Source organism: Agelaius phoeniceus, chromosome Z, assembly GCF_051311805.1.
Source record: "Agelaius phoeniceus isolate bAgePho1 chromosome Z, bAgePho1.hap1, whole genome shotgun sequence".
Classification (NCBI taxonomy): domain Eukaryota; kingdom Metazoa; phylum Chordata; class Aves; order Passeriformes; family Icteridae; genus Agelaius; species Agelaius phoeniceus.
Genome location: NC_135303.1, coordinates 78,664,665 through 78,682,816, shown reverse-complemented (window position 1 = coordinate 78,682,816; position 18,152 = coordinate 78,664,665). Strand labels below are relative to the sequence as shown.

The following is an 18,152-nucleotide window of genomic DNA, read 5'->3' as shown; positions in this document are numbered from 1 at the left end:
TATAGAGAATAGTTTCATGCTTCTCATGTGCCCAAGCCATTCTGTGTCTAGTATATATGAGAGTGGGACAACAAAGCAAGAGTGAGCAAACCTTTGTGCTGTAATGGTTGGACTAGGATGACAAGACTGGGGACATGTGGTTCTTACCCTACTTAACATTTTTAAAATACACAAGTGTCCCAGAACAAACCCTGGGACAAAATAGGACAGATGGATGAGTCCTTTGCAGCTTCTCTTCCTGCAAACAGGAAGAGAACCTCAAAACACTTCAAGGCAGAGGTGCCTGCTTTGAAAATCTTACTGCTTTAGCAGATGAGGTGGCCTCAGGGCTTCAACTTGTCTTTCTGAGTGTGGCATTAAAGAATCTTAATGCAACGTATTTTACAGAGAGTAAATAATCTAAATCAGGTGCCAGAAATGAAATACAGAACTCCCAAGAAATTTTTCTTTCCCCAACAGGTTAGCTATGATGGAGAACTTCACAAGCACCCACAGCTGGAGGCTGATTTAACAGCAGTGAGAGAGATCTATGGACCTAATGCAGTATCTCTCAGGTATGGCACTGGCCTTTCTGTACTGTGGAACCTTGAATGTTTTGGACTTTGATTTCTCTATGGACCTTCCCTGACTGCCAAAGCACAAGTGTTTTCTGGTCATCTCTGCATGTTGTGTGACAAAGGAGGGAGTATTGCAAACCAGCGTCAGTGCTGGGGTTTTGGGGGTTCTTTTGTTGTTCAGAATGGTTGCAAGTAGCTGTGCTGAGAACAGCCCTGTTCTAAAACATCGTCTTTTGCAGTTCTAGTCAGGCAGTTGTGTTTTCTTGTAAATTATTATTCAACATTTCTCTAAACCCTTGTTAAACTCTTTTTCTGTCATATTCTCTATTTTGCCCCGGAGGTGAACAAGAGGAAGGGTAAGAGATTTAATAAATACTTTCCCTAGGGAAGAACTGGAGGAATTGGATTTGTCTAGTCTAGGAGAAAAAGAGAGAGAGAAGACACAATAACAGTTTTTCTTCTTCAGAAAAGCTGTTTGTAGGTAGAATGAGTGATCAAATACTCTGTATTGTCATCATGAGAGAGACAGTAAGAAGCTAGGGTTTGATCAGAGATTAGGGAAGTTTTCAGATTGTGGGGATCTAAAGTATCCTACACAGGGACGCAGTAGAACCTTGGTCAGATGTGAATTGCTAAGAGTAATTTCACACTGATTCTGTTGGGCATACATGAATGTGTACGATTCTGCCATAGTGCATGTCACGTATATATTTTAATAAGCATCAGGTATTTTATACCTTCATTTTCCATCAATGTAATCTTAACAATTCCATAAAAATAACAGGTAGGTAAGATGTAACAGACCTGTCCTGTATTGGAAAATACTGAAGTTATCATACAAACCAAGTAAGAAGAGAGACCATACCTACAGCTGTGGTGTACTATATCTTTTCAAATTAAATGGAAATTTATCACTGGTCAAGAACCTGGGGAATCGAAATCTGAATAGCTGTATATAGGTTTAGGAAATGGATAAATGTGTATTTGCTAAACTGATAACTATGAAATTCCTTCAAACTCCTAAAGTGGAAACATTATGTGTAACCTTTCGAAAACTTAAATGCATGTATTTTATTGAATCAGCTGTTTCACTGGAAACACTGTGATGCCCTTGAGCTCACTCTAGTAGAAACTGACACCTGTGGCTGCTTTTGGCATGTGTAAAACTTTAATGCTTTATCCACTCTATTGCAGCTGAAAATATTTACAAATTCTTGGAAATACACCCCACAGCTTTAAGTGTTCATTTTCATCCTCCTTGTGCAGCTCCACTTCTCTAAGAAGAGACAAGTTTGTCTGACAAGGGTATTGACTGAGAGTGGATATTTCCTAGACAGTGGACTCTCCTTTCAGTAATCTTTTGCTGTCACAGAGTCAGTTTTACATGCAAAAGTGAAGTTTCTGTACCTGCATGCTTTTCACCACTGCCCTTAGAAATCTGGCCACAAAAGCCCTGAGAAAGTGATCCATCCAGCTGATCTCTTTACATTGCTTATTAATTTATGGGCAGAGGACCTCTGGGAGCTTGAAACTCAAGATGTGTTGATGAAGCTATCAGATCGTAAGATGCAGGTGTTGGAATAAAACATGATTTCCTCCTCATGTCAGCTTGGGAAATTAAAACTAGAGTTAGCATCATGTGTCTAAAATCCATCTTCTAGGATAGTAGTGGGATGGGGGTAAAGGGATTTCAAGTGAATATGGAAATGTCACAGTTAAAACTAATTTTTATCTTATTCATTCTTCACTAATCTTTCTATTCCATTAGTTTAACCATTCCTCAGTTTTATTTATAAAATTTTTCTTGTTTACAGCCTTTTGAATCTCAGTTTCGTGAGTAACACCAGCCTGCATTCATAAAAAATTACTTAAGATACCATAAAAATGTTTAGATCTTCTGGAAAGTGAGCAAAAATGATGCCACTGATGGGTAGGGTAGTGGCTAAGCCATTCAGTAGGTGTAGAGCTTCCCTGTTTCAAAGCCAGGTTTTCAGTGAGCTGTAGGAAGTCACCTCTGGGTGAGGTGACACTGGAGCATCACTAAAGGTGGCTGGGAAGTCTCCTGTAATACAGGAGGCCCTGTCCTGCTGTTCACCTGCCCCGTGTGTGCAATGCGTGGGCAGACCTGATCTAGAGAGTGATCTTGGGTTTTCCCTGACCAGAGAGAACCATTGGGTTCCTGAATTTTAGTGGAAGGGGCTCCCTTCATCAAACTCTGCAAGAGCTCAAGCGATTTCCAGTGCAAACTCAGCCCTACCACAGCCAAGAGGTCACTTTGGTAGGAAACAGTTACATTTTACTGTTTCAAAACTGCCTTATTGACTGATTTATGCACAACTGCTGCTCTGCACTTGGTCAAGTTTAATAGAAAAGCATGAAAGTTGCTGTGACAAGAAGCAGAGAAGTGGAGTTTTAAAGTTAAAAACATCCTAGTGGCTGAAAGCTAATCTGCGAAAATTTGAGATAGTACTTTTACAACATTGCCCACTTAAGTAATGTAAATGAAGAGGAAAACAGATTTTTGTTTAGGTGCATGAATAAGTTTTCTCTAGCTCTGTTTTTCAGAAGTCTTCAAGTACTTTGGGGGAGGGCAGTCAGACTGAGTCAGAAAATAAGAGGCAGAAAAGTTGCAGTTTAAATGTAAGATTGCAGATGGCAATGAAATACCTGTTAAATCTGAATCTTGCAATACTACACATAACAGATAAAACAGGTAACTATTGCCTGGAGCACATTACAGGGCAGTCTTTATTTTTGACAAACAAATGCTTGAATGTATGAAGCAATCCCCCAGGTATATCATGCCATCCTCTAGGCTATGTTGTATTTGTCTACAGTGGTTTATCTGAAGCCTATTCTTAGGTTACTGGCTGTTAACCCAAAATACTGTTGAAAATTAACAAGGGTTTTCTTGTGTCATAAATGGGAGTAGCATGTGACTATTAATTTTTCTTTGTTTATCTGTGCAATAAGTGAGACAGAAGTACATAACAGCAATAGAGATATATTTTGGGGGAATCAGTGGAAAAGCAAGCCTGTGTAAGCAAGATGCTCTGAAAAAAACTTCTAAGTGCAGGAGATGGTCACCCACTGCGAATATTGATCCAATCTATGTAAATGTGTATTTTATAACTATTCTGATTTTACAGATAAAATAATCCTTTATAAAATCTTCCATGTTGTAAGTACTCCTGGATTGAGGAGTATCTTAAAGAGCTCTAATGTAATGTAATTATTTCTTTTCAGGGAATATGGAGCCATTGATGATGTAGATATTGATCTACATATTGATGTTAGCTTTCTTGATGTAAGTAATCTAATCACAGAATTACATAATGAACATTAATACCCATTTAATTTCGCTACACATCAGACTCTCTAGACAACCACTGATACCGTCCCTTTTTTTGGGAGACTTGATCTTCACAAGTGGGTGTCACATTATTGATTTAATACACGGTGGAAAGGTTTTCTTCTCTTTTAGACCACATTGTTAAAATGCTGAGTTAGGGTTTTATTTGCTATATGTGTATTTCCTTCCAAACATTTTTTGTGAATGGTAAATGTTTTAATAAATATAAACGAAACACCATTATTTTTATGCTAACCTAGGCATGAGTCAGGAGAAAGCACTTCTTACACTCCTGAAGGGGGGAGGACTCTGTCAGGAGTGCTCCTGTACGGTGATTAGAGAGAGGCTTGACTGGGAAAGGGACAGTAGTGCTGTTTCTTGGCTGGCAACACGGCTTCTCTAGCTGTTGTGCTGTCATTCAGCTTCACACTTCCTCACCTCATCTGTGCAGCAACTTCCTGGCCTCTATATAATAAAGAACAAAAATGAGAACTTTTAAGGTCATCATTAGCTTCTGCACAGATATGCACATAAAGCACATAAAACAGTTATTGAGCCTTACTAAATTTTTAAGAAAATCTGATCATAGCTTGAATTATTTAGACCAGTTTTAAGGAGCTAAAGTTTCCTTAGCCCTTAGTTATGGGGCTAGTTTCTATTCTGTTTTTTTTTTTTTGCTCCTTTGCTTCTCAGCTTTGAAGCAGAAGCTGTGGGTAGATGGGAATGTCTCTGCCTGTACGTGCAGTGTTGTGTATAAACCTCTGCTTGGTTTAAATGAGCTCAGCCAAGAATTGGAAGTAGTCTGACACTGCTCTTTGGGGGGTGTTGACGTGCCATAATTTGTCCTGAATCTAATGTGTTATGTTGGAGTAGATGCTAAACAACTGGGTGAATGGATGGATGGTGTTTGTACCAACCCTAAGGCAGACTGACAAAAAGCAGTAGTTCCTCACAATGGCTAATGATGTCTGTTGGTTTCTTTTTGTCTTACACTAGGAGGAGATTGCTGTGGCCTGGGATGTAATTCGCACAGAGCCTATAATAGTGCGACTGCACTGCTCGCTCACACAGTACCTAAATGGTCCAGGTTGGTCAATTTTGTATTATTCTTGTGCCTTGTGTGGTGTCCAGTCAGAGCCATGGGGCAGACACTTACTACCAAATCTTTGATCCTGCTTGTGCTGACTTCTACTGCTGAGAGGAGTCCTATTGATTTGAAATTAGGCTTACACGTATTTGCATGGCTGGGCCCTTCCTAGTGACACAAGCATCTAATTTAAAGTTTCATAGGTTGATTTTGGGAACTTGTTTTCCTGATATCCTTTGAGATGCAACTGCTTCCCCTAGGAACCAGGGTTAAGCAGTAAAGATTGAGAGTTTCTAATATGTGATTTCCTCATTTTTGAAATCAAACATCATCTGCACCGATGAGGTATGACTGATAATGAAGACTTACACAGACCTGTGCAGCACATTAACATGCCCTTCTTCATGCAGCTTTTAAGAGCCAGTCCATGGTAATTGCCTTTTCAGCTTCTGGTTTCTACATAAGTATGTGACCTCTGGAAATCTTCAGATTTGAAAGAATTTTTAAGTGAGTAAAGTTTCCTCATTAGAGAAATGGTCAAGCTCATGAAGAATCAACTGATTTTGAAGATTTGGAAGCATTCATATATGAGAGTCAACTCCAGATATATTTTTACAGTGCAAATCAGACTCATTTGGATAATAGCTTGCCCAGACTTGGAGACTTTCAGTACAGGCTGTCAGTTCATGCTTTTGTCTGTGGGAGAACTCTGCCTCTGGAAAATAAATAGATATTTCCAGTCCTGTTCAGCAAAATCCGTCCCAGTGAGCTATTTCTGTAGGATATGTTGTCCAACAGTTCTAACTATAAGCTATATTCTGTTCATTCAAATAAGCATTTCATTATACCAATCTTTTTCTTCCCCTTGACTGTGGTCTTTTTGTCTGTGGTTTATTACTTCAATCATTTTTGTTAATATACAAATCTTAAAGTATGCATTTGCAATAGCAGGAAGCAGTGTTAAGTGTTCAGAACATTCCTATCAAAATGTAATTTAAAAAAGAAAGAGGTTCAGCAAATATGGGAAGGTGAGGTATGTAGAGCAGCGTGCAATGAGAAATGAGAAGTAACAAGAATATATATTCTGACAAGGTTAAGGTGGCAAGCATAGTTCCCAGTGCTGCAGCTGGCTGCTTGTGTGAGTGCCGGAGTTCTGAGAAAGGCAGGAGCGGGGCCACAGGCAAGAACTTTGCTGACGTTGGCTTTATGAGCTCAGCTGCTGTTGCATCCATGTCTCTTTATTTACTAGCAAAGCACAGTGAGATCCACCATCTTTTGTGTTAATTATGTGAATTCCTCTTCTGTTTTCTTGAGAATACAGAGCAAGAATTTTGTGCCGTATCTGTTTCTGCTGTACAACATTCTATTGATTGAGAAACAGGAACACAGTATATTGCAAATCACAGTGGGGGATATGAGCACCACCCTGTAGCTGTGTAATATACTGATTTTAGGTAGTTCTTCTCGTTAATAGCTTGTCTCAGTAGTGTCTGTGTGGGCAGTTTGTCCCTCATGCCTTAGAAACCTGTCTTAAGAGAGGATGAATCAGCCAGTGGAGGTATTGGCATGTCTCATCTGACTGTGGAGTCTAGACAAAAATTTTGGTCTAGGTGTCAGATTTTAAGATTGCTGGTTGGAGGTATAATAATATTTAAAGTATTCCCCATCCCACCAGCCCCCTGTAGAGTGTCTGAAATTTGACAATCCAAAGATATTGCTATACTTAATGAAATCATGCATCCCTTTTGAAAAAAATCATTGGTTTGTTTTTAAAAGATGAGTTAATGTTTGATGTTATTTGAATAGTAACATTAGAGGAGAGGTAACTACTGACCTTTGAACTAAGTTAAATTGCATGGCAAACTTAGATATATTGTATTTTATAATCAAATTTAATCTAATAAAGCAGAATTAAAGTGCAACTTGGATATTCTGAATAAAATTCTGCTGAATGGTCAGAATAATACCGAAATACTGATTTTCCATTTCCAATAAAATTTGAACAAACTCCAAATTTTTTATTTTAATTTCTTTTTTATTTTACCTTGCTCGTTATCACCTTATGTGATACAAAGTATGCAGTCTGTTTGTGCTTGTAATATGCTTTGGTTGTTGTCCTGCCTTGAGGCCCTGTGGCTCTCAACAAGTACTGGCTTCCATCTGTCACTTCTGTCTAGCAAATGTTATTGAAGGATTTTTGTAATGCCACTAGCTAATTGCCATCCTTTACCCTGTACGTTTGCAATTTCTGACACGAATATGCATATACCAATGTTAGGATAGGCCTTGAGGACATTTCAGGGTAATTCTTAGCCACTGGAATTCACATATCAGGCACTTATATGATGGTTTTTGATCTTGTAATAGAATACCCTCAAAAACAAAAGCCAGATACAAATGAATTCAGTTTCAGTCTGGACTTTCTTTGTAGCCACAGGATTTCTGCTGTGTATAGACTACTTACTTGGGAAAAAAGTTTAAAATATTAGGTGAGATGAACTGCTGGTCCATATACATTTAATCTGATGCTGCTTGCCACTTGCATAGTGTATATGTATAAAATGACATATTTTTGTAAATAAAATGAGTGGGAAGAGATACATTTGGGAGAATTCCATGTGTAAAATTGTAAATTATGTTGGCTGAGGTTTCAAAAAGGACTATTTCTTTCTTAATATGCTTAGATGACATGTCCACCCTTGCCATTGTTTAAATTTAATTGTCTGTAGTCAAGCTCCACAAAGAAGAAGGTCCTTAAATAAGACTTAGGTGGTCACAAGTTTGTCATTACTGCTGTAAGTTCACATATCAACAAAATATCCTTTTTCCCTAGTGCCAACTGTGGATGTATTTCAGATCTCTACTAAGGAAAGATTTGGGCTGGGACATCAGCTGAAAAAGTAAGTCTAGAAAAGTACAAACCCATGTTTATAGGCAAATATTGCACTCTTTTAGTTACTGGACCATGTCAAGTAGAATAAAATTCATGTTGTCAGGTTTGCTGTTGGATCAAAGTATCTTGAAGTTGTTTATCTTTAAATAAAAGTCAATATTTACCATACTAAGTTTGGATTTGACAGCTGTTGATGAGAACTTGATTTGTGTTACTTGCCAGAGTTTTCTGTCATTTTGGTGCCTTTTAGGAAGTAATCTATAAAAGGTATAAAGACCATATCTTGGAATGTTCAATTTCATGTTTCTGCTTAGATGGTGAAGCCTCTGAAACAGGAGTCTTTTTGAGCCCCATGCATACCCTGGGGGGGCTATGCTTTCATGGTTGCCTCTAGGATATACCACAGAAATTAGGCCATCCATGTTTTGAGGACAAGGTGGAAGGATAGTCAAAAAAACTGGCAGTTTCATGTGGTCATAGTACAACTCTTTTTAATACAATTTTGCTGAGTCATGTCTTTGCATATGCTTTTATACATGTGATAAATTTTTAAGTATATAGGCTTTAGTATCTCACCATTACAACATTAAGAAACCCCTGAGGTAAAAAAAAATCCTGTTTAGTGTTTTAAGAAATTCAGTGCAGCTTTCTCATGTTCTTACAAATGAAGTAATTTATTAAAATCTCTATGGTACATGACTTTGAAAAAAAAAAATACTCCCTCAAAATGTTCTCTTAAAATGTTTTGCAGTTTACCCCATCTGTGATTTTTGCACCAGGTAATTACTAAAGGTTCCCATATGACATTTTCAAGAACAAAGCTGCACAGCTCACAACTGAGCAGGAGTAAAAATTCCCCTGGGCCCAGTGGTCCCTCATGGCTATGGCAATGGGATATTTCTCTTTCTCACCAAATTCAGCCTTGACTTTTATCACTATTATGACCCCCACTGCCAGATTAGTCAGAGAACACGATTCTGCTTAGCCGTGCAGATGCAGTAGCCTGTGTTCATGTGAGAGGTAGACCCCTATAGCTGGATTTGATGCCCTTGACTCAGTTTGTCTCTAGACCTCCATGATAGGTATAATCTGCATAAGTTTTGCAGTTGCAGTGGTTCTTTACACAGACTGTATCCTCATTAGGAGTCCCATATTAAATTAGTTCTATGTGGAAAAAAAAGGCTTTTTGAGGATCTGGGGCACCCAATCACTATTCTAGCTAACACTGTCAGTGTTCTGCCACATACATGACAGAAAATTTCAGCTGTAGAGTGAGAACACTGCGTTGTCACCTGCGTGGTGACCACTGAGACCGTAGTGTTAAAATGAGTACGTCCTGGCTGGGATAAGAAAACCTTTCTTTTCTGTCTTAATTTGCAGAATCATGCAGACATTTGTTACACAACAGTGGAAGAACAGTAAAGAAAAATCTAATTGTACGCACAATAAGAAGGTGTCTGACAAAAAGGTGAAATCCCCTCTGCACATCTTTTCTACATTGCGCAGGTAATAGCAAGAAAAATGGGCTGTTATTACCATAAATTGTTCAAAATCTACAGCAGACTTCACAAGGTGAAATCTTGACTTTTCTCCACAGAGAAGTTCTCTATTTATATCTTACCTCATGGGTTTCCTGTCCTTGCATTGCATGACATCAGGAGTGAACTAGGTATTGTTGCAGCTTCTAAGATTATGAGAAGCGAGAGCATTTCAGTGCCCTGCTCTCTGAAACAGCCATGTTACAACCAGAACTGGAAATAAGTAGTTTTATTTTAACTTGTGTTGGTATTGCTATTTTATCTTTACTTGAATAGCAAGAATAAAAATACAAGTCATATATATGTATAGCATATGTTGTGTGTATTTTAAAAAACTTTGTTTTTCCAGCTCTTCTTTATACAGCAGTTTGTATATTTAGTTTTTTTAAACTGGAATGATCATAATTGAAAGAATGATTTTTAAAGATGCTGAGCACCCTCCCCTCTCTGGTATTTGACTACATTAATGTTTTCCACTTCTGAAATGCAGGCACAGAATTTCAAAGAGAAAAGGCATTAGAAAGCGTAAGAAAGAGTTTATGAATAGTTTGAATGAATTTGAATTTAATACGATTTCTGCCAGTTGCTCATACTCGTAAGTATATGTAGAATCAGGCTCTGATTTTCCCTCTATCAGGGTTGTGACTATTTACTGTAGTGTATTTTCCTGATTGTGGAGGGTTGACAGATCACCCCTTCAATTCAGTTACTGAATTTGAATCGAATGCTTCTTTGAATATTCCTTCTTTTTGATGAATTTTACCATTCTAAATTCAGAGTATGAAAAAGAGTTAGAGTACAGCAATCGCTCAGATTGAAAAAGGAGGGAATGCCAAAAATGACAAAACATTGTTTATGCAAAGGTAGAGGAGGAAAGACAGTGTTTTGAGTAGAAGTCTTATCCATTCCCTACCAACCAACGCACCGCTGCCAAGCACAGGCTGTAGCCTGGGGTTTGTTTTTATTCAGAATACAAAATCAGCCCATTCTTTTTCCTCTTGGTTTGGGAGCTTAAGTCCAGAGATGGCTCAGCCCAAGTGCAGGGACCCTCTCTGTCCCCGGGGCACCACTCCTACCTCCCATCTGAGTGAGCCACCTGCTTACAGTGAATCAGCAGCCTCCACCTGCATCCTCCACTGTCAACACTTGCTAACGGGGTGGGGAAACCTGCCAGCCTCTCCCCTGGGGTTTTGACTTCTCTATTTGATGCAAAAAAAAAAAACCACCAAAAAAAACCCACCAAAAAAAAAAAAAAAAAACCTCACCCAAGAAAACAAACAAAAAATCAAAGAAAAGCAAAACAAAACAAACAACAACAAAAAAACCAAAACAAAGAAAAAACCTCCAAAGATTGGTGTTGCTTATAAAACATAGGAAAATGATTCAGCATACCTGTTACAGGTTCTTTGCAAGGACAGGGGAATGTGAACCTTACAGAAATGTGACAGTTTGTGTGAATGTTGTTTCATAAAAACCTTTTGTTCTTTACTTCCTGCATTTGTTATTTAGGTCTCTCACATTCTCATTTCTGGTGGTACAGGTGTAGAATTTGTCTATAACCAGAAAGAAGGGTAAATTTCTCTTTCACAAAGTGCCCAGTTTATTAGGATGGTTTTAAAATAATATCCTTTTCGTCTGAATTAAATTTAATGTCTCCAAGTTTCACTGGTACTTCATTGTATCTTCCATTGGATCTGAACATAGAATTTCTTATGCTGCTTCCAGAATACAATAACTTTCATGGGATCATGCTATGATCATTCCATAGAAAATACAGATTTTGATAAGGAAAATCTGTTATAAGAGGTGAATTTCATTTTGAAGATAATTTCCTGAATAATTGGTTTGTTTTGAGACATAGAAGACCTTACAAAAAGCTGTAAGGTCACAGATCTAACTTCTACTTGAGTAGTTGATTGTCTTTTTGATTGATGAGCTCATGTGTAAATAGGAGTAAGTTGTTTGTTTTGATATTGGAAGATGTTTTATATACGTTTGTTTATTAAAAGTCTGGGTTGCATTTATCACTACTGAAAAACATAAACCCAGGTGACACTTAGAAGTCTTTACATCTGTGTGATCTTGCTTGATTTGCCCAGGATTTTGATTATTCTCCAACTTTTCCATGTTCTTTATGCTAAGGTCGCCAAGTTATCCTCCACCTGGCTGTGGTAAGAATAAATCAAAACTGAAGTCAGAACAGGACGGCATCTCCAAGACCCACAAGCTACTGAGAAGGACTTGCTCTAGTACGGTGAAAGCAGAGGATGTGTGTGCCACAAAATCCCACAGAACCTTTGGCCGCTCGTTGTCGAGTGACCCGAGGGCTGAACAGACAATGGCTCTCAGATCGCACAAACTGCTGAGCCGTGCTTGCTCTGCAGCTGTCAAGCAAGAGGAGTGCATCTCTTTAAAGCCCCATAAGGTGTTAAATAGGTCGTGCTCTGGGGATCCTCGATGTGAGCACAACAGCACCTTGAAGCCCCACAAACTTTTAAGCAGATCCTACTCCAGTAACCTTAGAATGGAAGAATTGGATGGGTTGAAGAACCACAAGTTGCTCAGCAAGACTTACTCCAATGCCCCTAAATCATCCAAAATGGAGCCTTTCAAGGAGTCCACCATGGCAGAGAGCAGGAGGCTCTCTCTTACCTCAGGGCTTATTGGTATCTTAACACCATCCTCATCATCACCTTCACAAGCTGCTGTGCGTAATATTGTTTTTGTATTCTGCTCATTTTCCTCCTATTATTTTCCAAATGTGCTATTATGCTTTTTGTGTGAAGGCATTAATACTTAGGATATATGATAGTGACTATATTAGATATACTAGGAGACAAGAACAATGAAGTCAGCTTTTTAAGGAGGATTCAAACAGCTGTGCATACACATATACTTAAATTATAAAATCAGAATCTGCTGGGGTCAGGACAGAGATTTTATGTGTCGTGTTGAAATGCAGCTCAACACACAGCTTCTTGCCATGGGAAAAATTCCGTCACCCACTTCTTCCCTGCATACTTTCTGCAGGAAGAAGGGAGAGTGTGCACTTCTGTGCTGCAGAATTAGGTTGGTTGCAGAGGACTTTTATCATTTCCCTGCTTGTTTTGTGGGGGAAACAACTGTCCATTAGATGGTTTGAGTGCCACATCACCTCTCCTTCTAGTCTTTGCATCTGCCATTATCATCATCATCATCACCATCATACTGGAACGAGCTCAGTCATGGTTCCACTCACCTCTTGCACATTTGTGATTTGTGAAGGGTTAAACTTAAACCTTCAAATGTGCTGGGGGACATTGGAAGCCATGCAAGGAACTGGGCCCATGCTGGCCCTCTTACTTTCCTCAGAAACATGATCAGTTGGGAAAACAAAGATCAGAATATACTCTTGCATTTAAGAGTGAGCTTTCAAAATCGATTATTCTGCCTATACCTCTTTAAAGATGGCTTTTTACTTTAGAAGGAAGAGTGGGTTTGTTTGCAGTCTTTCAAGGCAACAGCCTGTTTTTTGTATTTGATGTGGGGAGAAGTGTTTAGAAAATAGTTCTCTCTACTCCCTTTGCCTGGTGGTGCCTTGGAAGCTGATTCTTCTTTCAGATGCCATACATATGTTTAAAATAGTGCATTCTAAATAATGAAATTACATTGAGTGCGCTATGTTTCATGGTAATTTAGTTTAGTAAGCTTTAAGCTGTACTCTTCAGATCTAAAGGCAGGGATAGACTATCATAAGATCATTTATATGTATGCTGTGTTGTTGATTTATGTGATGTGCACTGCAAAATTAATTTAAGATGAGCCATCAGACTTTATTCTTGTTGCAGTTTAGAGAAGCACTTTTTTTCTGATTCAGCAGAGGATGCATTACCATAGCAAGACTTTTCACTCCTGACATTAATAGCAAAAGTCCCTCTGGTTTTTTAAGATAATGAAGAGCTGACCAGGTTTCATTACTGATGTTATCACCTGATAAAGAAAAAAGGCAAGCCCTGTTTGGCAGCCTATAAAAACTACCCATAATTTATTGCTTCAATGCACTTACTTTGAGGGAAGATCATCACATACATGGTCAGATGTAGTTTGGCTTTAGTGGAAGGGCATCAAGAGTCTTATTTCACATTTTATATGCAGGCATCAGATATATGGGTAACTTAGGTGCCTAACTGCAGTTTGAAGTCAGTGGAATGTAGGAGTGATGAATCAAGATACTGAGTTCTCTTCAATTCTCAGCTAAAATATGAGAATCTCATATATGAATGCAAGTAGGATTGTTTCCCAGAAGAAAAATGAAAAAGCAGTTAAGCAATTAAACAGTAGAAAAATGAAAGGAAATAACCCTATTAAAAAAACCTGCCAAAACACTGTAAGTGGAGCTGATGTAACTCTGTTCAAAGCAATGTTTGATTGAAATAGGCATCATTTATAGATAGATGCCTCCACAATAGATGCCTCCCTTCTGGAGGGAAGTCTGAACCTTACTGACTCTTGTTAACAGAAGTTACTTCTAATTTATGTTGTTGTGTGCTGAAAGAAAAATAATTTGAGTAGTATCTGAGCATAAAGATCTGATAGTGCAGTGTTCCAGAAGGGAGACCTTAGTACATATAAAATAAAAAGGTTTTCAGCCTACTGAGAGTTACAGTAGTCTTTCAAGCCTTAATGTACGGCCTATATTTGGATAGGCAGTACACAGTGAAAACACAATGGAAGTTACCAAACTTCAGTTTATTAGGATGGAGTGAAGGCACTGGTGTTTTTCAATTGAGATTAAAGTTTTTCAGATGGTGAGATACAAATCTTCATTAGATTTAGGAACTAGAAAGAAATACTAGAAACCTATGCCATACTCAGTAAACAGTAAAAGGATTGATTATTTGTAATGCCTGGTTCACGCAATTGAGAGATCTCTTTAGATGCAAATTGTTTACATATTTACATGCAAAAACTTACAGATGCTTTAACCATTCCCTTATAATTAGTCTGCCAACACTGAAATTGCCTCAACTTTTTCCTTGCAGCAAAATTATGGTGCAAAATGCATTCCAGTGCGAGACCGTGGCTTTCTTGTGCAGGTAGGATGTCATATCCTATTCATATATGAAACAGTGTGAACCATGAGCTGACTGTTAATTATTTTTAAGCAGATGCTGTTATTCTCATTTTCATTGTTCTCAGACTATTGAATTTGCTGAGCAGCGGATACCAGTATTGAATGAATACTGTGTAGTTTGTGATGAACCTCATGTGTTCCAGAATGGCCCTATGCTGAGGGTAAGTGGTGTGCTGGTAAAACAATGCATTTTATAGTGCCTTGAATAGCTGTGGACCATACAAACCTGTTGGAAAACCATTAAATTATTTCAGATGGGTTTCATCCTAATACTCATTTGAGATGCAAAAATATGAAGCATATTAACTAGACTTTGCTGTAAATTTGGAAACAAAAAAAGTCTTACAAGGAAGGGAGAGAGAAAGTAGGCTTGTATCATACCACAGAAGTGAAAAAGGGCATGTATTTCACTGAACACTATTGTGCTGCAGTAGTCACAGCCAGATAACAGAAAGAAGTGCATTAGAGTGTTTTCCCAGTGCTCTGGCATTCTTCTGAAAGCTTAGGGCACCTCATCCCTGAGCTTTTATCAAGCCGTGACCACAGTATTTGCATACACTGGTGTTAATGCCAGCACTCTGCAAAATTCTTCTGACCTTGTTTTGCTCACAGGCTGCTGAAATGAGCCATTCTCAAATGTGATAAAAAAGGCAGTAGAAGGAGATGTTCTGTGAAGTGCCTGATCTAGCAGTGACCCAGTCTAGGAGCACTGTTGTGGCTCAGTATGTCCAAAGTCTGGCCAGTTAGGCAGCTCTTCCTTTCATTCCTCTATGACTGGGAACAGAATTTTGCCTGCTGATCATTGTAGCCTCTCTCATGCTGTTGGTGGAACAGTGGAAAAGAGTAAGATTGGTCATGAGGGACACACTGCCTGGAGCTGCTGGATCTGTGCAGCTTTGTGAAAGAGTATATTAACAGAATACAGTTCTTAGCTTTAGGACTGGTCTTGCAGTTTAGAATCCTCTTGTTTCACCTGCCCTTTATCCAGTAATGAAACATGAGTAACCTAAAAAGATCAAAGCCATGGAAAACTAACTCCAGTGAATAAATGGTCTGATACAAGGCAGTTTCTCCACAGCGTGGCCAGCAGCTCTGCATAAGCTGAAGCAGATCTTGTCTATGATAGTTCCATGGAATGAAATTCATGAGGACTATTGCTCTACCTGGTAGCAGAAGTCACCTCAGTGTCACTCCCCATGGCACTGACTGGCACCAGGGTCAGGCATTCTGACTGCATGCAAGGTGTGAAAATGGGCTGCTGGTAGAATTCAAAAAAGCATATACATACCCAGTTAACACTGTTTAAGTAATGGTTAAACCCCTATAGTTTTGGATATCCAATCAGAGTTATTTTTGCCTCTTCATGCTCATATCTGCCTTTTAAAAGCAAGGCTTTCTGATAGGTTTATCAATAGCCAAAACTAATTAGAAGCCTGTAAAAAGGCATCAGTTCCTCACTGTTTGTCTTTGAATACACTGCTATGTATATTACCCGTGACAGAAAGAGATAAGACAAAATCAGTAATGTTTGAAGAGTGATTAAAGTTTGAAAAACATAATTATTTAAGTTATTGGAGCTTATCTATAGGTCAAAGCAAACAGTAGGATTTATTCTACTAAAAAGAACCAGAATGTAAAGTTATCTGCTCTAAATGAAAAAAATCTATATTCCTTCTTTCCCTCTATAAAGATTAAAATCTCTCAGAATTACTCTTTTGTGTCTTCAGTTTAAAGGATCATTTTATAGCTATCTGTTTAAGAGTTTGTCAGCATTTCACAACAGAAGAAGCTGCAACCATCTTTGCTTCTGAACGTATATTCATCAGTGCCTTTGAAGTAGCATAACCTGACAAGCTTGGCAAAAACGAAAGAGTGTCTTATATAACCTAGGAAAAATTAGATACCAGGAAGAAATCTAGCATACTCTGTGTATGCTTGAATGACTCAATAAGCAATATAGAGCCATTAATGAGTTTGCACTTTTATAGAAGGTGAGAAAGGATGTCAGTGTGAATTGAGCATTAGCTTGCCCTGGAGTGTATTAAGGAAATTTATGTTTCATTCTACTGAGAGCTCTGGTCAGGGGCAGCTTGAAGAAGTCAGTTTGTGGGGTTTATACATACATGCTTCATCTGAACACACACATACACATACACGCATACATATATATGTGTATATAAATAACAGGTTTGAGGTGAAAGAGCATTTTCTCTTTAGCTGCCAGAGTGGATCTCAGAAATTGAGTACTTTTGTTACAAGAATGGAGCAAGCTTTCATTTAAGCCAAGGCTGCATGCAGTGTAGCTTTATTGAGGATCCCTGATCTTTGTAAGGGTTCTCCTTTTGGATACCACAGTAACCTCACCAGGTTTCAGAATGGTGGGTGCCTTGCCATGGTGTGCTTAGCAAGAGTATCCAGATCTCGTTTTCTACAGATGCCTGCATCCCAAAGGCATCACATGAAAGGCTCTCTCTGCAGCAGGTTGTGTCACAAGGCATGCCACAGGCTGTATAGTTCTGGGTCATTCACCAGTTTCCCCCATTAAAATTTAATTTCTCCACACAGATGCACATGAGTTCTTGTCTAGGTGTGGGTACTCTTAATGGTGATTTTCCCTTCTACATTTTGGACCTTTTTTTTTCAACAGCAAAGAAGACCTACGAAATTATAAAAGCATAGTAAAGTTACTGCTTGAAAAGTTACTTTAATATGTACATAGGTTTGATTTTCTGATTTTTTATGGAGTTTTATGCAGTTATAAAGAAGCTGCAGAGAAATTTGATTCTCTGATTCTCCCATATGTCAGCCTCGTACCTTTCCTGAACTATAGTGTAGTTTATTAATTGTCTTAAATGCAGTTAAAAAAATTGAACAATTGCCATCACACAACAATTACAGTCTTTTAATACTATAAAGTGCTATACCTGATCACAAACTCTTACGCTGTGCATAGTTTTTTGTGCTAGTTATTACTGACTTGGGAAGTTCAGATGTCTCATCCTCACAACAGCTGAAGAAACCATCTGAAACTGAGAGATAAAGCCTTTTTCTTTCTGCAGGCTATCATTTTATCTTAGTTGTAAAGTATCTTTCAATCAATCTCTCTCAGCATTGTGTTTCATTTGCCTAAATAATTTTTTCTGGGGGAGTAGTCTGGCTTTAATATCTATTTCAATTTAAGTTACTTTTTAAAAATCCTGACATCTTTTTTCCCATAAGATAACAACCACTTGATGACAACAAGATGTTTCATTTTGTATGGCTTTATTTAGGCACTAGATCCACATGGCAGACGTATCAGTGTATGGAAGATTCTGTTGCAGAACAGCTGCATGACACAATTGCATATGTTTGACCTGATGGTTTTACAGTGGACATCTGTCTTGGTCCAGAGCCCTCAATAATTATCTGATCATGCAAATGTGCAAATGTACCCTACTGGTTCAGGGATCCTTGTTGTACATTGAAATCTTGGGGTGTTTTTAGGCCTTCTTAGTCCTTTATTGAGGATAAATAAAGGGACTGCTTTATTGGCTTACTGAAGACGAATAAATAAGAAGTTCTTACATTTCTCTTAGGAATTTCTTTACAGAGCAAAGTGAGTATCTGTGA

At 38.3% G+C, this 18,152-nt stretch overlaps 1 protein-coding gene across 2 annotated transcripts in view; it reads left to right on the top strand.

The window, feature by feature from the left end:
- The window catches only part of PARP8 (poly(ADP-ribose) polymerase family member 8), a 123,465-nt gene that overhangs the window by 67,970 nt on the left and 37,343 nt on the right, over positions 1-18,152 (top strand). The window contains exons 7-15 of one of the 2 annotated variants that reach the window (XM_054651856.2): positions 460-554; positions 3,804-3,864; positions 4,906-4,996; positions 7,830-7,896; positions 9,270-9,395; positions 9,918-10,022; positions 11,570-12,134; positions 14,449-14,502; positions 14,606-14,701. In XM_054651856.2, the coding sequence (XP_054507831.1) occupies positions 460-554; positions 3,804-3,864; positions 4,906-4,996; positions 7,830-7,896; positions 9,270-9,395; positions 9,918-10,022; positions 11,570-12,134; positions 14,449-14,502; positions 14,606-14,701 (1,260 nt within the window). The remainder of the gene's footprint in view (positions 1-459; positions 555-3,803; positions 3,865-4,905; positions 4,997-7,829; positions 7,897-9,269; positions 9,396-9,917; positions 10,023-11,569; positions 12,135-14,448; positions 14,503-14,605; positions 14,702-18,152) is intronic. The other variant, XM_054651857.2, reaches the window with a different exon arrangement.